Source organism: Saccopteryx bilineata, chromosome 10 (assembly GCF_036850765.1).
Source record: "Saccopteryx bilineata isolate mSacBil1 chromosome 10, mSacBil1_pri_phased_curated, whole genome shotgun sequence".
Classification (NCBI taxonomy): Eukaryota; Metazoa; Chordata; class Mammalia; order Chiroptera; family Emballonuridae; genus Saccopteryx; species Saccopteryx bilineata.
In genome coordinates, this window is record NC_089499.1 from 10,919,403 (window position 1) to 10,940,898 (window position 21,496).

The 21,496-nt window shown below is 51.7% G+C and overlaps 1 protein-coding gene across 1 annotated transcript; it reads left to right on the top strand.

Annotated features, from left to right (window-relative positions):
* The first annotated feature begins 8,296 nt into the window (after nucleotides 1-8,296).
* POMGNT2 (protein O-linked mannose N-acetylglucosaminyltransferase 2 (beta 1,4-)) lies at nucleotides 8,297-20,340 on the top strand. The gene is made up of 2 exons (XM_066245270.1): nucleotides 8,297-8,557; nucleotides 17,995-20,340. The coding sequence occupies exon 2, from the start codon at nucleotides 18,102-18,104 to the stop codon at nucleotides 19,842-19,844; it is 1,743 nt and encodes a 580-aa protein (XP_066101367.1). The 5' UTR covers nucleotides 8,297-8,557; nucleotides 17,995-18,101; the 3' UTR covers nucleotides 19,845-20,340.
* The last annotated feature ends 1,156 nt before the right edge of the window (nucleotides 20,341-21,496 follow it).

Sequence of the window (21,496 nt, forward strand, 5' to 3'; positions counted from 1 at the left end):
CTAATGTTTGCCGGAGGAGAGGTTTTTGTGCCAGAAAGTTTTGAAAAAAAGAGAGAGAAGAGGAAGAGGCAGAGAAAGAAGCCACGTTTGCAGAGAGAATGCGGAGTGCTGAAGAAGAAGCCATGTTGGCAGGGAGAGAGAAGGGGTGCGGATGGGGAACCAGAGCTGAGGGGCTTCGTGAGCTCCGCTGAGACTGGCGAGGCCTTTGATTCTGGGAGAAACCTGAGAAGATTCTCCCGGTTGTGGGACCGGATAATGTGTCAGAGCTTTGGGAGCTCTGAGTGAGAGGGAAGTGTTTTCCCTGTGCATTTGCTCATCAGCCGGTGTGAGACTTTAATAAAGGAACGGCCCACCAATTTTTGGCTCCACTGTTCTTTACCGTCTGCCCGAATCCAATGAGAACCTGCATGCGCATGGCCTCGACGGCCGCGACGGCTGGCCATACAACCCTCAAACACGCTAGTCTGAGAAACTCTGCGAAAGGGTGAAATTCCTGACCCCCAGCACTGTGAGTCAGATAGTCATCGACTTCTCCAGCTTCACCCTCATCACACCATCCAGGACCTAGTTTTATACTCATCCTCCTTCTCCCTTTTCCGTTAGTCTTGACCTCACCGGACCCCAGCCCGGCTCAGGGATTCTATTTTGTCATCAGCTCCCACGATCAGAGTTTCTTTTTTTTTTTTCTTTTTTGTATTTTTCTGAAGCTGAAAATGGGGAGGCAGTCAGACAGACTCCGCATGCGCCTGACCGGGATCCACCCGGCACGCCCACCAGGGGGCGATGCTCTGCCCATCCGGGGAGTCGCTCTGTTGCGACCAGAGCCATTCTAGCGCCTGAGGCAGAGGCCAAGTAGCCATCCCCAGGGCCCGGGCCATCTTTGCTCCAATGGAGCTGCGGGAGGGGAAGAGAGAGACAGAGAGGAAGGAGAGGGGGAGGGGTGGAGAAGCAGATGGGCGCCTCTACCTGTGTGCCCTGGCCAGGAATCGAACCCAGGACTTCCACACGCCAGGTCGACGCTCTACCACTGAGCCAACCGGCCAGGGCCATGATCAGAGTTTCTACTGGGGTTGTGTGGGTTCCTGCAAAGGGACAGAATATACAGCCGAGGTGCCTTTAATTCAGTGTTCAGATTGTCAATACTACGGCATTCTCAAATCTTTCTGGTTATGCTGTTTCCACAAGACAAAGGCATTTGGAAAATGTGCACACCACTTCTGGGGATTTCAGAAGTGCCATTTGCCAGCTTTCTGGTCCAAGTCTGGTTCCAGCTATCTTGGACCTCAATTTTCTGACCCTTCACATAAGGGGGTTAGACTGAAACATTGCTCAAGCCTCTTCAACCCCTACTGAATAATTTCCCTATGATCTGAAAGACTGAGCGATTAGCTCACATTACTGGTATAATTAGACTCACCCCAATGGGATAAAACACATTAATCTTTAACAGACTGAAAACATGTACCCATGGCAACAAAGAAAATCCTGGGCTTATTAAAAATAGAAAATTATAATTTAAAACTGTCTGCATTCATCTCAAAGGCACTTAGAGAAAGTGGTTTTGGCCAAGGCAGATGAGTCAGCAACCTTCTTCTGATCTGTTTGTGATGCTCATGAGAATTGCTGTCATTTCCCAAATATTCTTCTTCCCAAAACACTCACGACCTATTGGCAAGTGAAAAGATCAGGTGACAAAACAATGTGCACAGTGACCTCACCTTGCATATTGCTGTAACCATGCAGAGCAAGCAGTTTAGAAGGTGGTGCAGCGAAGGCAAAGGCGAACCACGGGGCTCTCCGGGTGGTGAAATTAGGGTAATTCTGAATGCCTCGTTTAGCTTATTGTGCCCTTCGCCTTTGCCCATAACGAACATGTGACTACTGCTTAGATAAAGAAAACCCAAAAGCTTTTTCAAAAAATACCTTTTATTTCCAAACTTACACCTCCCGAGTAGCATACGCACTGTGGAAAGAAAATCGTGTCACAGGTGTCATTTCATCAAGGACGCCAGCAGGTTGATTTCCCCGGGGGGCTGTGTCCAAGCCATTATTGCCGGCCCAAACCTCCACCCACTGCGTCTGTCTACAGTGCCCCCCGTGGGGAAACAAGCAGCTGTTTCCTGGTGCTCTCAGGCCTCTGTATATGTAGAAATTTTGACTAGGCAGGGAGCTCTTCCAGCTTTTCATTAGTAAGACATCCACAGATCATTTTAAATCATGTGTGTGTGTGTGTGTGTGTGTGTGTGGTGTTTCTCTACCTGTCTAGGTTCTATCTGCTGGTCTAATAATTACGTAAATAGACGTGAAACAGATCAACAAGAGGAAATGATCTGACAATGCCCATGGCATGAACGAATTAAAGTTGGTGTGACCTTGAGGATGGAATGGAAGCCAGGCAACTAAGGATAGGGGAGCAAGAAGGCCAGATAAATCTCGCTTCTTGAAATAAATCCCTTCTCGAGTTTCTAAACATCTCTGGGCTGTTTATCAGCCATGAGCAGAGTCCTAATTGCTCTAAGCCAGGGGTCTCAAACTCGCGGCCCGCGGGCCGCATGCAGCCCGCCCACCAATTTTGTGCGGCCCGCAGACTAATCAACTCACGGCCCGCGGGCCGCATCAATTTTGTGCAGCCCGCAGACTAATCCACGAAGTTTGATTAGTCTGCGGGCTGCACAAAATGGCCCGCGGGCCGCGAGTTTGAGACCGCTGCAAGCTACCTCAGTCCGGCCTCTGTTGCTAACGGCCCAATGCGGCCCCTAACTGGTTCATGCTGATTTACCGTCTTGCCTTTCCCCTCATCCTCTCACTGGCATTGGGTATTTTTACAGTGTGGCCTGTTTTTTGCCATTCCGTTTTCAGTGCAATGCTCCTCCAAGAAATTCAAGATGTGCAGTGAGGGAAAGGGGATTAAATTACTGAGCACAAGATTTCAGAGGCAGCCATATTGGAGGGGTGGCTGCCTGTTTGAGTGAATCAGCTACCAGAGACTAACAAGTGGCCCAGGACAGTGTTGTAGGGTGTGGGGAGACCAGTGCAGGGGTCATCTCTCAAGTATGTCCCACGCGTGTGTACCGAGGGTACTTTTCCCTGATGTAACTCTGAGACTTTGCCACGCACGGGAGGATGTGTCTTCCTTTTCACATTCAGAAAAGGATCTTGTGCAGGCTTGTGTGGGTGGGACAACTCCAGTAACCGTGATTGGCAGGAGCTAAAGGAAAAGGGCGGTTCTGGGGGCGAAGAGGTGAAGGAAAGGGATGCGTTTGAATTATGCAAATTGATGTGTTTCCCTGCTGAACGTGAAGTGCCTGAAAGGCATGGCAACTGTTTAAGCTTCAGTTTCAGAGCGTAATTGTGTCTTTTATGAATCTCCTCTTCTCTAGGGTAGCATTTACTTATCTCTACAAGCCTCGGTCCCACCTCCGCGCCTGCTGGCGGGGAGTGCTCCCGGTGGGAGGGAAAGCTGAGTGTCCGTCCCCTGGCACACAGACTGCTAAACTCAGACTGCTAAACTCAGCGACACTGCCTATCCTGCCATCAGTGAGCTGGGCGAATATAATTTTGAATTAAAAACATACAACAGGGAACGTTTACAAAAATTACATTCTCTCAAAAGCAATTATTAAAATTTAAAAAGCATGTGTTTTAAAGCCCTTGGAAGCCTCACTCGGTTGCCGTATCCAAGCCTCCAGCCCTGGATTAACATCTGGTAAATGGGGCTCGTGTTCTCTGCCTTTTCTCTTAATCTGGCCCTCCTGGGCCTCCTCCTGGCCTCGTTTTTCCGTTCTGGGCACAGAGACCATTGAGATGATCTGGCTTCCTGTCTCTCCATTTGCTTTCAGTCTGAAGATTCCTTTTCAATATCCTAATAGATGCACGGGCTTCAAACTGAGTAAAGTTATTACAGGTTGCTATGGTTTCTTCATTAATTTAATAGACATGTACTTTTTTTTTTTTTTTTTTTTTTTACCGTATGTTTTTGAAATAGCTAATACATATAGGACCCCCTGAATCAGGACAGTAGAAGCAAGGGGGAAGGAGGGAAAGGAAAAACATTGAAGGAATTTCTACAAGCTACATGACCTTGGGCAAGACATTTAAAGACTCCTAGCCTGTGTTTCTCATATGTAAACTAGAAACAAAAATGATCTACTATATAAGGTTTTAATGAGCATTAAATGAGATCATTTCTTTCTAAAGCCAAGCACATCATAGGTACTGAACGGATGTTACCTCTTACTATCATTGTGGTAGCCAAGAAGGTCTTCAATGATCCTCAGTGGTATTCACACCCTTGCACGGTCTCCTCCCACACTGAATCAGTGCCGACCTATGCGACCAGTGGAATACTGCAGAAGGGACAGTGTGAGGCTTCTGACAGCTATGTCACTATGCTGTGCTGCTGCCTTGGTCACTTCTCAGCTTTTGCCCTGGTCTCTTGGATCACTTGCTCTGGGAGAAAGTGATTAGGACACTCAGGGGGCCACACAGAGGTCCACATGGAGAGGGGCCACTGAGGAAACCAAGCCTGCCATCATTTTGAATTTCCAGCCTCCAGAACTGTAAGAAAATAAACTTCTGCGGTTTAAGCCCCCCAGTCTGTGGTTTTGTTTTGGCAGCCCGGGTGCACTGATACACACGCATGTCCTTTTCATGCAGCCTGAGCTTCCTTGCGCGTGGTGGCTAAGTTCCAAATGCTCCCCCCCACACACACACACACACGCACCCACACATGCTGGAGCGAGGAGGAGCAGCTGGATCATTTTTATGACCTAGTTTCAGAAGTCATAGAACATCCCTCCTGGCATATTCTACATACTTATTCGAAGTGAGTCATTAAGTTTTGTCACTGAGTCACTAAGCTATTCCAAGAAAGGGGAATTCAACTCTACCTTTTAAAGGGAGGAAAGTAAAATAATTTGCAGCTACAGTTTAAGACCAGCCCTATGATTACTATCATCGTATTCATCACATAGATTTTAAGATGCTGGCAGGCCAGCTGGGGAGATATGCCTGTGGAATTTCATCACAAATGTGGCTTTGGAAGTCATAGCTAGATAGGTGGATTTGGGAGTCATCTACATAAAGAAATAGAGAGGGAATGCGATCACAGAGACAGGGAGGAAGGCTCAGCCTTAAGGAACGCCAAACCCACCTTGGTGCTGCATAAATATTATCGATTTACTGAAAGTATTGGCAAGACCTCAAATAGCCAGCCACCCAGCCCACCTTGGATATTTACTCACAAGGAAAGTACTTGCTTCTTCCAGTCTATGAAAGCCTCTGCCAACAAATAAAACACTAACTAATCCTCCAGTGCCAGAATAGTTTCTAAAACATGATGGACTCATAAAACAAAACATCACCATTGTCTGCAAACTGGGTCCTAGGCGCCCCACAGGCCATGGCCTTCAGTATCCTAACCAGGAGACGGCTTTGACCAAACACAACCCCACCCTCCTCCAGTGCTGGGCTGCTCTCTCGGGCTGCTGGGTGCCTCCCCACCAGCGGACCATTGCTGGCTTCTTATAGAGAACCATACACTCAACACAGGAGCTCTTTAAAACTAAAAAATTTTAGTTTAAAAATCACAAAACAATACATGTTAATTACAGAAAACTATACAGGTAATCAACAAGATTAAAATAAAAATCACTCGGCCTGACCAGGCATTGGCGCAGTGGATAGAGCGTTGGACTGGGATGCGGAGGACCCAGGTTCGAGACCCCGAGGTTGCCAGCTTGAGCGCGGGCTCATCTGGCTTGAGCAAAAAGCTCACCAGCAAAAAGCTCACCAGCTTAGACCCAAGGTCGCTGGCTCGAGCAAGGGGTCACTCGGTCTGCTGAAGGCCCACAGTCAAGGCACATATGAGAAAGCAATCAATGAACAACTAAGGTGTCGCAATGAAAAAGTGATGATTGATGCTTCTCATCTCTCTTCGTTCCTGTCTGTCTCTCCCTGTCTATCCCCCGCCCCCCGTCCCTGCAAAAAATAAAATAAAAAAAAATAAAAGTAAAAATCACTCATAATCTCACTACACAGGGAGTGTGCACAAATACACCCTTTTAAAAAAGCAATCATATTGCATGTTTTGATGCTTTTTTCATTAAATATGATATTGTTTTAAATATCATCCACAGCATTAAATAAAATATTATTTTGCAACATCCTTTTAATGATTTCTTAGAAGGTCCATGGTTTTATTTAATCAATCCTGCATGACTGAGAAATTAAGCAATTTCCAACTTTTTGTTTCATTCTCTCCTAGAAACTTTTTTGTTTTGAAATAATCATAGATTCACAAGAAGTTGCAAAGATAGTTCAGAGAGGGTCCATGGAGCCTCTTTCTCCAGCACCCCCAATGATGATATCTGACATTTTAAAGTACTGTACAATATTTAAACCAGGTATTTGACGTTAGTATAAATTTGTGTATGGTGCTAAGACTTCTTATCACAGATGTAGATTCATGTCACCACCACCACGATCAAGATCTGGAACTATTCTACCAGTTCAAAGATCTCCCTCCTGCTACCCCTCGGTATCCCAGTCACCACTCCCCATCTACCCCACCCCCAACAACGGGCAACCAGCAATTTCATTGCCATCTCTAGAATTTTGTCATTTCAGGAGTGTTATATACATATAGCAACAAACAAATGAAATCACTCATAGACACAGACAACAGTATGGTGGTTACCAGAAGGGAGAGTGGATGCGGGTGGGGTGGAAACGATCAAGGGGGTCAAAGGTAGGTGGTGGAAGGAGACTTGACTTTGGGTGGTGAGCACACAGTGTACTATACAGATGAGGTATTATAGAGTTGTACACTTGAAACCTACATAATCTTATTAACCCACATCAACCCAATGAATTTAATAAAATTAAAATTAAAAATGTTAAAAGAACGTTATGTAAATGGAATCATAGCGTATGTAAGCTTTGTGAGTGACTTTTTTCATTCAGCATAAAGCCTTTGAGATCCATCCAACTTGTTGCCTATATCAATTGCCCATTCCTCTTTATTACTGAATAAATAGTATTCTATGGTATGGATGTACTACAGTTTATTTAATCATTCACCTATTGAGGGATATTTTGTTTGTTCCCAGTATGGGCTATTACAAATATAGCAGCTATAAACAATTGATAAAGATTTTGTATAAAGATGAGTTTTCATTTCTCTAGGATAAATGCCCAGAAGTATTATTGATGAGTCATATGGCAAGTGCATCTATAGTTTTTAAGGAAACTGCCAAACTGCTTTCACCAGCAATGTATGAGAGATCTGGTTCTCTGCATACTCACCAGCATTGGGTATGGCCGTTGTTTCTTCATTTAGCTGTTCTCATAGATATGCAATGATATCTCAGCGTGGTCTTAATTTGCCTTTCCCTAACGGCTAGTAATGTTGAACATCTTTTCATATGTTTATTTGCTGTATGTCTATGCTCTTCAATAAAATATCTATCCATGTCTTTTGCTAACATTTAAATTTATGGTCCCGGATACAGTTTATTTTAACATATGTATTATGGGTGCTTGAAAAGAGTACATGTTCTGTTGTTGGGTGGACTATTCTGTAAATGTCAATTGGATCCTGTTGCTAAGCTTTTTATATTCTTGCTGACTTTCTAGTTGTTCTGTCAATTGTTGAGGGAAGGATGTTGAAGTCTCCAAGTATAACTGCAGATGTGTCTATTACTGTTTTTAGTTCTATCAGTATTTGGTTGTTTTTTATTTATTTATTTTTTGAGGCTCTATTGTTAGGTACATTGATATTTGAAGAATTATGTCTTTTGGGTGAATTGTTGTTTGTTTGTTTTTTAAATCATTTCATACTATCCCTTTTTATCCCTGATAATTTTTATAGATCTTAATTCTGTTTCGTCTGAAGCTAATAAAGCCACTCAAGCCTTTTAATTTGTTATCATTATAAACAACACTGGTCAACCTCTGCATTCATCCAGAATTGTTAGACTTCCTTGGTCCTAGGGCCGCATGTTTTTAAAGACTTTTGACTGTATTGTCAACTTCCCTGCAAAAATGTACCAACTTACTGCCTCAATACCTGAGCATTGTCGTTTAAAGTAGTTATAAAGCAATGACAGGTTTTTCCAGCCTCAGTAAACAGAAATGTTATCTCATAACTCAGTGGAGGTGGAGATAGTCATGGTCGGTGCACATTTAAACGAGCGAAACTGCAACTCCCATGATCCCGCGGTTTGAAGAAGTGGGTTGTTCTTGGGCTCAAACTACGATTCCCAGAAGTCCGCGAGCCAAGGGGGTGGTCCTGGACGAGGGCTGGGCACACGCACCTACCGCCGCGCCGGGCTCGGCAGCCGGGCAGGCGCACGGGGGGTGCCCGCGAGCCCGACGGGGGCAGACGGGACGGCGCGGCGCTGCCTGCGATCCCTGCGCGCCCTGCCTGGGCCTCCCCGGCTCCGAGCAGGCCCCGGGGCGGTGTTGCAGCGGCGATTCAGCCCAAGCTGTCGCTGCAGAAAGGACTCCTGGACGCGTCGGCCGAGGCGGCTTCAGCCCCGCCGAGCCCCGGCTGCGGGTGAGACGCGCGCGCTCGGGGCTGGCGAGGGCTCCGCCACCCGGCTGGGTTTAGAGTCGAAGGACGGGCCCCCGGCCCTCCCCTGGGAGTGGACGACAGGGCCGCCGGGCCCCGGGGTGTAGGGGAGCCGAAGGGACTTTGCAGGACGGAGGAGCGACGCGCGAAGCGGGCTGTGGGAGGCGCAGGAGGCGGGCAGGGGTCAGGGGACGTGGACCCTGAGGGTCCTGGTGCCGTGGGCCCGGCCGTGTCCGTTGAAGCCCTTAGCTCCGGGCAGGCACTAGTAGCGGGTCCCCAAGCCCTTTGCCTAGGACATGATGATGCGCATGAGACGCGGGTGGCGGGGAGCCAGGCGAGGTGTGCGAAGAGGGCCCGGGCCGCCGGAGCTCCCGGTGACGGCAGTACCTGGACAGGCCTGCAGCCGGATCGCTGATACGTCCGGTGATGAGCCCGCCACACCTGCTGGACGGCACCTGGGTAGCCTCTGAAGGAGGGACCCAATGGACTCCTGACCCCAGGCACGTGCGGAAGGACCCGTCTCCCGGTGTCTGCTAGGAATCTTCTGCCAAGGTCTGACTGAGGTCCTGGGGGCCAAAGCCCTGCACGTGACCTGCTCCGAGGAAGCAAGGCCCGGCGTGCGTAGGGTTACCAGGTGAATTTGACAGGACTTGGTGGCTAAGAGCACAGATAGGACAGGGTTGTTCACCAAATGTTTACTGTTACTCGTATTGGACTTGAAGATCTAGACTCTCCTGTATATACTGAAGCAAGTCACTTACCCTCCGTGAGCCTGTTTCTTCCTCTGCAAAATGGGAATAAAAGTGCCTTCATCAGGGTTGCTGTGACCATTAAATGAAATATTGCTCTACAAGTTTTCAGCCCGCATCTGGACTACAGTTAGCACTTGTGGTTGCTTCTGATAGAAAGTGTTAGAGGTGAGATTGGAGCCCAGGTCTGTCTTTGTGCTGGAATCAACTGCCCCCTCCGGCTCTCATCAGTCTTGGAGATCTTCTGGTTCATCTTTTCATGTTACAGATGAGGAGTCTGAGTCCCTGTTGGTGGCACAGCCAGGAAAGGGAAAGGGCCCCCTCTTCCCCAGAGGTGGCCAGCCCGTAAGCTCCTGAGCCTTGGGCCCCCAGAGGGTACGGAAAAATGGGGAGTGGAAATCCTCAGCAAAAAGGAGGGTGGGGTGCTGGTTCTGGTGGCCGGGTGCCCGCACACCCCGGCCAGGTGGGCATCCTGGTGGCCTGATGTGGTGGGCTCTCAGAGCAGCTGTAGCTTTTTGTGAACTGGCCTGGTTGGCGAGCTCTTGCTCTAAGCCTTGCTTTAGAAAATATTTACCAATAAACAAAGGCTTCTGGTGAATATATTGAGCTAACCCGAAAATTAAATTACCAAATGCTTCCTTCCCCAAGGAGCCTCATCCCTCTCAATTTGGTTGTCACTGGATACTCTTCCAGGACCCGCTCATTGCCTGACAGGCTTTTTAAATAGGCTGAAATGATGAATGTGAATGGGGGAACCCACAGATGTCATCATAGGCTGTAGAGTCAGACCCGGGCTTGAATCCCAGCCCCACCACGTAATGGCTGTGCGACACTGGGCAATTCACTTAACGACTCTGAGCATACTTCCTCAAATATGAAATGAGGTTCCTAACCCCTATTTTAGGTTTGTAGGAGGGAATAAATGAGATCATTCGTGTAAAGGACTTAGCATTGTGCGTAGTGTAGCGTAAGAGCCGGTGAATGGAGTTGTTATGTCATTAACATGAATATTAAGAATAATGGTATAAAAATAATGATCAGGCAGTGTGCTTTGCTTGTGTTGTTCTCTTTGAATTAAAAAAAAAAAAGGTGTAATTGTGTATTTTTCAGACCAGGAAATGGAGGCTTGCAAGGGGTCAAGAATTGGCCTAGGCACACATAGAACAAATACAATTTGCCAACCACTTAGATGATGAAGCTGACATAGCCAGACTCATAGAAGCTGAGAGTGGAATGGTGCTGGCCAGGGGTTGGAGGAAGGGAAGCGGGAAGGAATTAGTGAAAGGGTACAAAGTTTCAGGGATACAAGTGACTACAGCCTAGAGATCTGTACAGCGTGCTGTCTATAGTTAATATTACTCGTGTATTATTATATACTTAAAATTTGCTAAGAGGATAGCTCTTCTGTGTTAAGTGTTTTATCACAAAGAATAATAGTGATGATAAGAGGACAGGCAGAAACGTTTGGAGGTGATGGGCAGGTTTATGGCATACAGATTAAGGCCATGGTTTCTCGTGTGTATATGTATCTCCAGACTCACCAAGTTGTAGGTATTGTATGCAGCTTTCTGTAAGTCCAAAGGAAGACAAAGAAACGGTCTAGAGTCATGCTGCTGCTAAGCGACAGGGCAGGCGCTCACATTTGGCCTCTGGGCTCCAGATCTGGTGCCATTTAACTCTCCAGCTGCCGGTCTTGGCAGCTTTTGACGCACAGCTGTGACCTGGGGCCGCCTCCAGTGTTACGGGCACCCGGGGGTGTTCTCAGCCTGGCTGCAGGACTTCCTGTCCCTGTCTGAGGAAGGACAGGAGGAGGGTGACCTCCCTGTGTGGCTGGAGGAGGGTGAGCACCGGGTGAGTCTGGGAGGCAGTGAAGCGAGGACCCACGGGGCTGGGGACCGTGCAACCCGGGTGAGACCCGGAGAGCTTGGCTAAGAGAAGAAGTGGTCTTGTTTAGGGGCTGGGAAGGGTCCCGGAACTGTGTTCTTCTCTGAGCCTGCTCTCTGCCTTTGGGAGGAGGGCCCCCCATGAGCTGCGGAGGTCAGGACGGGCCCTGGACTGGACCAGCATGTGCTGTTTTAATCTCAGCAGCCTGTGAGAGCACACGCTGCCTCTCACGATCTCATTTACGGAATAGAGTTGAAGCATGTCGTTCCTAAGGGCTCTGTTAGCTCCAGAAAGTGGGATCTTGTCATTCTAAATGGGCGACTTAACCCTCTCAGCACAGCTCCTGGGCAGGTGGGATCGTGGTCACAACAGTGTGTACCCAGACTTCCCTTAAGGGACAGGGTGGCACAGCGCCCTGAGCCTCCTGCCGCCGCGAGTTGCTCTGTGCCTGGCCGGGTAAGGTGGAATTACACAGAGGAAGCCCTGGGTTGCTAAGGTACAGTTGAGGACCTGTGGGTCTATGTGTCCAAAGCCCTACACAGCTGCTCTGCCCTTGAGTGACAACAGCGCGTTGCTCTGAGGTCTGCCCTGCTCCTCTGTCACTACTTGTGCCTCCAGGTCTGATGGCCAGTGAACACGGTGCTTGAGAACAAGAGCGCTGGAGTCCAACCCAGATCCTGGCGCCCCTGCCTGAGCTGTAAGACCTGGAGCGAGGCGCTGAACTCCACCGAGCCTCAACTTTTTTTTTTCATAATCAAAGGAAATGGAGATAATACTAGTAGTACCTGCGAGGAAGGCTTTGGTGAGGCTTAAATGAAAAGGGGCAGGAAAAGGGCTGAGGACCATGCCTGGCACATAATAGGTGCTCAGTAAAGTAAGATGGTGGTAGCATGAATCTCCACCCTCCGCTAGGAGGCCAGCATCGTCTGTTCCTGAGCTGGCATGGACAGTGACCAGTCCTGTTTTGTCTGGCTTCCTGTGTCCCGGGGCTCAGTGTCCGTCAGAGAGTCAGACTTTCTGCTCTGCCAGCGGTGACTGCGGTTGGAACAGCCTTATGCTTCAGACTTGTCTCTTCTCCACTTTGAGAAGTGTAACTGAGGGCCCCTTCCTGCTGGGTAGTGGGTCCTCAGCCCTGAGCCAGGCCTCGGGGACGGCTGGGGCACCCCGGTCTGCAGTATCGCCTCTGTTCGGCTGTGACTGCTGTTCCCAACCCAGAATCCTGTGGCAGGAATCATGGCACACCCCAGGGTGGCATCAGGAATGGCCATAGTTGTACTTGGTCCCAGAGCTTCTGTGAGAGGTGTAAGTAGCCACCATAAGGAACCAGAGAAGCAGTCCAGCCTTGCTCTGTTCAGGACTCATTTCTCAGGGGACCCACCTTCTCCCTGCTGGTGGGTGTGAGCATCTAATACAAGGTACCACTGGATCTGGTCCCTCCCTGTGTTTTTCTCTGGTGGCTGCTTTAGACCCAGGCTGGACCTTCCCTCCACTTAGCCGTGGCCAAGAGACCCCCGGTAGGCGTTTGCCGCTCACACTACAGTGATGTAGGTTTGGGACATAGGGTTGGGGAAACTTCTCAGGGTGCCTCTCAGTGTGCCCTGAAATGCGGTGCACTGTCTTGGCCCAGGCTGGGAACAGTCTACTTAGCCTTTATTCAGAGGGAGGTTATCGTCTGTCGAATCGGTTGTTTATGCTGGGCTGGACTGAAATGCCCTCCTGGGTAGTGAGAAGCAGGGAATTGCAGAATTGAGGAGGGTTAGAAAAACCTCAGAGCAGCGCTTCTTAAAACTGAGCACATAAGAAGACTCACCTGGATACACGGGTTCCCGGGCAGCCCCGGAGATTCTGGGTCAGCAGGTCCAGAGGAGGCACAACAGCCTGCACTTCTAGTCTCCCAGGTCAATCCGAATCCGGGTCACACCATGAGTCCGGCCCCCTCCTTCCCTGTGAAGTGGCCCTCCCAGGTTGATCTGTGGACTGCTTCCAAGGCGGGTCTCGCCAAGTGGCTGATCTCCCTGTTGAAACAGCGTCACCCTAAGAGAAGTCCTCTTCCTGTCTGCCACGCCGGACACCCCCTCCCTGTGGCTTCTTCCTGCGGGCTTCACATTGGGGCCCTGGACCAGCCCACACAGCTGTGCTAGGGGCAGGGGCAGAGTGGCAGCCCTGGGAATTAGGTGTACCCCAAGTCCACACCAGTGCCTGGGGGCCTGGTTGCATGTATCACCATCACGCATGTGCATCCAGTCGGTTAGAAAGGGTTGCAGCCAACCCCTCTGGGGCAAGCTCGCTCTTGCTGTCAGCCCCTCAGGTGTTGGAGGACTGTCCAGGGTCCAGGGACTTCTCTTCTCCAGGGACATGCCCTTCTCCTTTGAACATACTACACAGGAAGGTGTTTCTTGCTCCTTCCTGATCCTGACTGCCCCGTGGAATAGGGTCATATTAATAGTTGAGCCCATAGGCTCTGGTTCCCGACAAAGGTGCAGAGTCTGAGTCTAATCATGAGAAAAGTCAGACAAACCCAAACTGAGGAACATAATAGGAATCACTGACCCTGCCTCCTAAGACCGTCAGGGGCATGAAAGTCAAGGAGAGGCTGAGGAGCTGCCCCAGACCGGAGGAGACTAGAGACGTGATAACTGGATGCGTGCCTCGTTCTGGATTGATTCTGGACCACGGGAGAGAGGCCACGGAGTAAACATCAATTCATGTCAACATTAACTTCCCGACTTCGTGCTACGTGACAGAATGTTCTCATTCTTAGGAAATTCATGTTCAAGTATCAAGGGCTAAAGGGCCAAGATGTCTACAACTTATTTTTAAGTGGTTCTGGAAAGAGAGAACAATTAAAATGTGTCAAGTGGACAGTTGGCGGATCTGTAGGAGAGCTCTTTGCACCAGACACACAACTTTTGTCAGTCTGGAATTCTTTCCGGATAAAAAGAAGACAATAACGAGCGCCCAGATGCCTCCGCCAGCCTGCTCGGGTTGGAGCCTCGTGGTTGCTTCCGTGCGGCTGGGCGAGTCGACACTCCCGCGCTTAGGTCTCACCATCTGCAGAATGAGGATTGTCATTGCTGCGTGGAGAACCTGGCACCGAGTCATTGGCGAGTGTTGTTGTAGTTGTTGCTGCGGTCATTGTTGTTACTGAGAAAGGGAGAAGCTGAAGATGGTGACGAGGCCAAGGGGAAGCCTGAGCCAAACCCTGTCACCTCCCTCCATTTGCTGATGTTGGGTTCCAGGCTCCCTGGGTGTCTGGCAGGGACCTCTAGTGACTAGTGGCCTGGCCAGCCACCACAGCTGTACCTGCAGAGGGCTTTGCAAACGGTTACCTGAGCCCCTGGGGCTCCACTGGATGAGACTGGCAGCGTCCTCACGATGCCTTCTCCTGCCCTGCGGCCCGGGGCTTCCCAGCTCCTGCCTGTCTTTCATGCAGTGCCCATTCACCTGCAGGCTTTGGGCCTGGCCGTCACTGCGCTGGGATGGCTGAAGAGCCTATGGCCTAGTGGCCTCAGGACTTGCTTAGTGGGCAGATGTGATAACTGGGCATAGTGCTGCCTGCTGTAGGCAGAGATTGGTAGCAGTCACTGCCAATGGGGCTATGTGAACACACAACAGAGATGTCCCTCTTAAACCCCATGGCCACCAAAATACGTCCAAAACCTTGCTCAAAACTCATTCGCCCTCCAGGTCGCTTCTCTGGCTGGTCCAGCCCCAATGACTGCGATTTCCTGTGGTGTGCTTGGGTGCTGTGAAAGTTTCACACTTCCTATAATGCGTTGTCTCCTAATCCTCTCTCTCTGTGCTTCAGTCCTCTCAAACAGGCCGAGCGCCCACTGGATATGTGACCACATTGGGGTCTGAGCATTCCCTGTAAGAATTATTTTTATTTGAATTTGCAGTTTCTCCTAGAAGAACTGATGCAGGCATGTTCCATGTCACCTGTTTGAGCATCAGTGGGTGCTCACACGATTCTGTTCCCTGCTTGCATTGCTGTGTATGGCCACATGGGTGCGCAGTTGTGCTGTTTTCACGCTAGAGGGGACCACACAGGCAGATCTAACTTGCAGGTGACTCATGGGTGCCAAGGAAAAGCCAGATGATGTTAGAGCAGGCAGTGCGACCAAAGGTTTCTGCTTTGGGAGGCTGGTGAGAGGGATGGTGGCGAGCTGAGATCCTTGCAGCCTTGGCTGTCCTGGGCCAAGCCTGACATCACCCATCATCATGCCAGAGTCACACGGACTGGGATTCTATTGGGGCCCCTCTCTTTGAAGGCGTTCCATACCTGTTTCTTGATAAGGAAGTCGAGTCACAGTCACCAGCTATTTACCTAGGATTAATGTCTCCAGCTTTGCCCTTTATACTTGAACAAGGAGATACTATTCATATTAAGATTTCAGTCTAAGAATGTGAACTCTTAAGTGTTAAATATGCCTGCTCAATTAAATGTTAACTTTTACGAGGAGTTCTCAGAGGCTGCCAACATTTTGGCAAAGGGTAAGTACTTTTGTCAGAAAACCTGAGGCCCTGTAAATGTTTGTCTAATTTGGCAGCACGTTTAAGCAATTTGTTACCAGTCCCACTAATTGAGGCAAATCAATGCTGGACCTAAAGCTCCCATAATTCAGCTCTAGTAATTCAGGCCCTATCTAGGATAAAAACACTTTTTTTTTTGGCCCTGGCCGGTTGGCTCAGTGGTAGAGTGTCGGCCTGGCATGCAGAAGTCCCGGGTTCGATTCCCGGCCAGGGCACACAGGAGAAGCGCCCATCTGCTTCTCCACCCCTCCCCCTCTCCTTCCTCTCTGTCTCTCTCTTCCCCTCCAGCAGCCAAGGCTCCATTGGAGCAAAGATGGCCCGGGCGCTGGGGATGGCTCCTTGGCCTCTGCCCCAGGCGCTAAAGCGGCTCTGGTCGCGACAGAGCGATGCCCCGGAGGGGCAGAGTGTCGCCCCCTGGTGGGCGTGCCCAGTGGATCCCGGTCGGGTGCATGCGGGAGTCTGTCTGACTGTCTCCCCATTTCCAGCTTCAGAAAAATACAAAAAAAAACCCCACAAAAAACACTTTTTTTTTTTTTTTTTTTTTACAGAGAGAGAGGGTCAGAGACAGACAGGAACGGAGAGAGATGAGAAGCATCAATCATCAGTTTTTCATTTCGACACCTTAGTTGTTCATTGATTGCTTTCTCATATGTGCCTTGACCGTGGGCCTTCAGCAGACCGAGTAATCCCTTGCTTGAGCCAGCGACCTTGGGTCCAAGCTGGTCGGCTTTGCTCAAACCAGATGAGCCCGTGCTCAAGCTGGCGACCTCGGGGTCTTGAACCTGGGTCCTCCGCATCCCAGTCCAACGCTCTATCCACTGCACCACCGCCTGGTCAGGCTAAAAACACTTTTCAATGACAAAGTAAGAATGCTGTGATTTTCAGTGAGAATTAGGAATAGCCTTAGAAGTAAAGTTGTTGGAAAACTGTATAAAACCTGTGTGCACACTGTCTTGGCCTGGTCCTGCTGGGTCTCCCGCAGCCTGGGGCTGGCGGGGGCTGGCGGGGCTGGCAGTCCTGCACCTCGACAGCCCTGCTTCTGGAGGAGAGACCAGTCAGCAGCTGCATGGGGAATCGGGTGCCTCTAGTGAGGCCAGCAGCCCTAGCCCTTGGGCCTGCATGTCATCTTTATTCAACTTGAAAGTTGCTGGAAGTAACTGAGCACATTTTACCTTTTAAGTGAACTTCTGGCTTCTCTGGAAAGATCAGTGGAGTGCTATTATGAACTGAATTGTGTCCCCACAACTTCATTTGTTCACACCCTAGCCCCCAAGGTGACTATTTGGAGATAGGGCCTTTAAGAAGGTAGTTAAGACTAAATGAGGTAGTAAAGGTGGGGCCCTAATCTGATAGCACTGGTGTCCTTATGAGAAGAGGTCGGGAGATCAGCGACCTCATTCCCTCTATGCACACACAGAAGAGGACACAGCAAGAAGGCGGCCATCTGCAAACCAAGGACAGAGGCCTCAGTAGAAACCACATCTGCTGACACCTTGATCTTGGACTTCAGCCTCCAGGACTGTGAGAAAACCAATGTCTGTTGCCTAAGCCCCCCAGTCTGTGGTGCTTTGCAGAGGCAGCCTGAGCGGACTAATACAAGCCGGTACCACCAGGCCCCTTTCTTGCCAGGCCCTCATTACCTGGAGCTTTAACCTGGGTGTTCCTGTCTCCAGGTCACCCAGCCTTCTCCTTCCTGGCTCCGCTCTCCCCTTCAGCTCTTGGCCCCAGTAAGCATGTGAGTGAGTTTGTACCTCCTGCTCTAGGCCTAGTATTCTTGGAGCTTTTACTCCTGATGGGATCCCTACGCCCTTGTGAGCGACTTTCCTGTTTCTCTTGGAAGCCGTTCTTGTCTGCGATCGAAGCCAAACACGCATCGGCTTGTGCTGCACTCATCTCTCTCATCACCCCCAGGGATGGCTTGGCTTATTTTCTTTTTTCCTGAGTATCAATTTATGACTCATCTACTATCCAGAATTGTCATTTATAATTGTGATTTATTTGATTCTTTATTGTTTCCTTTTTGGCCAAAGCAAGTTATGTGGCCAAGCCCAAAGTTGAGGTGTAGATGTGTACTACCCCAGTGGGGGTCGGGGGTACTTTTAAACCACAGTCTGATCTGCCCTACTGCCAATGTGCAAAACAGCACCCAGACCCCGCGCGGTAGCTGGGACAGCTGAGCTCAGGGTGGCGCGCGGTGGGAGCTGGAGACTACTGCAGACACACTGTGCCAACCCCTGTTCCTTTCCTCTCCTGCAGGCTTTTGCCAGTCGGTGCCCGGCGCCCACAGTGATGGGTAGCGCCCGCCGGGCCTGCGGCACTCCTCAGGCGCCGTCCTCCCACTAGGGCCCCCCAGCGGCGGTAGGATGCAGCTGTCGGCCGTGTTCAACGCCCTGCTGGTGTCGGTGCTGGCAGCTGTGCTGTGGAAGCACGTGCGGCTGCGCGAGCACGCGGCAGCGCTGGAGGCGGAGCTGGCCCGCGGCCCGCCGGCCCCAGATACTGCCCCGGCGCTGGGGGCCGACTACCCCCGGGCCCTGCAGAGCCTGGCGGAGGGCGGCACGCACATGGTGTGCACAGGCCGCACCCACACCGACCGCATCTGCCGCTTCAAGTGGCTCTGCTACTCCAGCGAGGCGGAGGAGTTCCTCTTCTTCCACGGCAACGCCTCGGCCATGCTGCCCAACCTGGGCCCGCGGCGCTTCCAGCCGGCGCTGCTCGACTTGTCCACCGTGGACGACCACAACACCCAGTACTTCAACTTCGTGGAGCTGCCGGCCGCCGCCCTGCGCTTCCTGCCCAAGCCCGTGTTCGTGCCCGACGTGGCGCTCATCGCCAACCGCTTCAACCCCGACAACCTCATGCACGTTTTCCACGACGACCTGCTGCCCCTCTTCTACACGCTGCGCCAGTTCCCGGGCCTGGCCCGCCAGGCGCGGCCCTTCTTCATGGAGGGCTGGGGCGAGGGCGCGCACTTCGACCTCTACAGGCTGCTCAGCCCCAAGCAGCCCCTCCTGCGGGCCCAGCTGAAGGCCCTGGGCCGGCTGCTCTGCTTCTCCCACGCCTTCGTGGGCCTCTCCAAGGTCACCACCTGGTACCAGTACGGCTTTGTCCAGCCCCAGGGCCCGAAGGCCAACATCCTGGTCTCGGGCACCGAGATCCGCCAGTTCGCGCGCTTCATGACGGAGAAGCTGAACGTGAGCCAGGCCGGCGGCCCGCGGGGCGAGGATTACATCCTGGTCTTCAGCCGCACCCAGGACAGACTGGTGCTCAACGAGGCCGAGCTGCTGCTGGCGCTGGCCCAGGAGTTCCAGATGAAGACGGTGACCGTGTCCCTGGAGGACCACGCCTTTGCCGATGTGGTGCGGCTGGTCAGCAACGCCTCCATGCTGGTCAGCATGCACGGGGCCCAGCTGGTCACGGCCCTCTTCCTGCCCCGCGGGGCCACCGTGGTGGAACTCTTCCCGTATGCCGTCAATCCCGACCACTACACGCCCTACAAGACGCTGGCCACATTGCCCGGCATGGACCTGCACTACGTCGCCTGGCGGAACATGGTGCCGGAGAACACGGTCACACACCCCGAGCGGCCCTGGGACCGCGGGGGCATCTCCCACCTGGACCGCGCCGAGCAGGCTCGGATCCTGCAAAGCCAGGAGGTCCCGCGGCACCTCTGCTGTCGGAATCCCGAGTGGCTGTTCCGAATCTACCAGGACACCAAGGTGGACATCCCGTCGCTCATCCAGACCATCCGGCGGGTGGTGAAGGGCCGGCCGGGGCTGCGGAAGCAGAAGTGGACGGTCGGCCTCTACCCGGGCAAGGTGAGGGAGGCGCGGTGCCAGGCGTCCATGCAGGGCGCCGCCGAGGCCCGCCTCACGGTCTCCTGGCAGATCCCGTGGAACCTCAAGTACCTGAAGGTGCGGGAGGTGAAGTACGAGGTGTGGCTGCAGGAGCAGGGCGAGCACACCTACGCGCCGTACATCCTGGCCCTGCAGAACCACACCTTCACCGAGAACATCAAGCCTTTCACCACCTACCTGGTCTGGGTCCGCTGCATCTTCAACAAGCTCCTCCTGGGACCCTTTGCAGATGTGCTGGTGTGCAACACGTAGCGAGCGTGCCTGGCCAGGCCTCGGGAGGGTGGCCCTCTGGCTCAGTGTCCCTGGGCCCGCTAACCCCCACCCCCACGGTGGCTTCTGGGAATTGTTCGTTTATTTATTAACAGGCCTGCCCCGGGCCTGTGCCTCCGTGTCTTCCTACTGCGTCTGGGGTGTGGGGTTCGCAGCACTCCTCCGTGCTGTTCATCGGGTTACCCCATCCGCCCGCTCCTGTCCCCTTCTCCTATCGTGAGCATCCATACCCCTGAGAGGGTCTTTAGGGGGAGGAGGTGAAGGAAGAAGGAAAGTAAGAATCCCAAGGAACCTCTCTGGCTGAGGGATCGTGCTGTTCCCGCCAAGCCTTTGTGGTTGGTACCCAGGTTTCTAGAAACTGCAAGTAATAAATCATGTGGTGGTTTGGGCCAGTGGTTCATCAATTTCTGTCCCCATAGAAGTCACCTGTAGCCCAGTAAAGGTGTGTTTGGGACATTCATTAAATGATTATAAACAACTTGGCCACGTGTTTTTATTGGACAGTATGAAGTAGGTCTGGGAGATACCCTTTAATCCCGATTGTCAGGAAGGGGGTGTGGCAGAGGGAGCCTGTTGGGGACCAGGAAGCGAGACCGCTGGGTGACTGTCACATTGCCATCAGAGTGGGAGGGAAGCCTGGGAGCAAGTGGGTGAGGGCTGTGGTGAGGAAGGGCAGTGTCCACAGGGGTTCTGAGGCCCCCTGGACACTCAGACTCACAGGCCCACAGCTGGCATGGGTTCCGCTCGGGACACAGGGCGGGACGCTCGGCAGGGGGGCGGGGCAGCGTCAGGCTCTTCTCTTCCACAGGAGTCCTCACACCAGACCAGGGCCATTCTCCCACCCTCCCTACCGCAAGGGGCCGCTCAGGGCTGATGTGACAAGCCCACAGTGGTAGCTATAGGGGCATTTTGGCTTCAAAGCCCCTTGGGAGCCATTATCTTCTAAACAACCCACAGTCTTAAGTTGCAGCATCCCTCAGGGGACATGCCCAGTTACGAGTGATCCTGTTCATGGAAGCCTGTGCCATGGTGTCCTGCAGGGCTTCTCGTGCCTTCCTCGTCCCTCCGGCCCAGGGGCAGTCTCTCTGCAGAGGTCAAAGTTCTGCCAAATAAAACACCCGACATTCCACCTTTTTCCAGCTTCCCTGGAAACAAAGCTAGAACGTTAACCCCAGATCACACTTGTCCTTAGAGAAGGAGGAAGAGTGTTAGCCCTTTCTTCCACGGGAGACGCTGACGCAGGTCTGATTCCTGGGAAGAGAGAGGGATAGCAGGAGGGTGGGTGGGTCGTGGAGTTAGTCTTGGGCTGTAGGCTCAGTTTGGAGAGATTTGCATCAGGAAAAGCAAGAGTTTCTTGAGCCAGAGTTGTCTGTTAGCCGAGGATCCTGGTCACTGGCTGCGAGCCACTGTGGAAAGAGTGGTCTCGGTGCTTGCTGATTCAGATTCTTGGCAAGAGATCTGACGGGGCACACTGTGGTGGCCTCCACGACATTCCTTTTACCCAGTATCTCTGTCTCCCTAAGGGTACCCTCCACTGCCACCCTCTCAGACTGCCACGTGAACCCACACATGAAAATTCAGTTCAATCGGAAGTGTCCGACACAGCTGCGGGGGACGTGTAAAATGGTACAACC

Coding starts and splice junctions, on each gene's coding strand:
- POMGNT2 (XM_066245270.1), top strand. CDS start 18,102: ATGCAGCTGTCGGCCGTGTTCAACGCCCTGCTGGTGTCGGTGCTGGCA.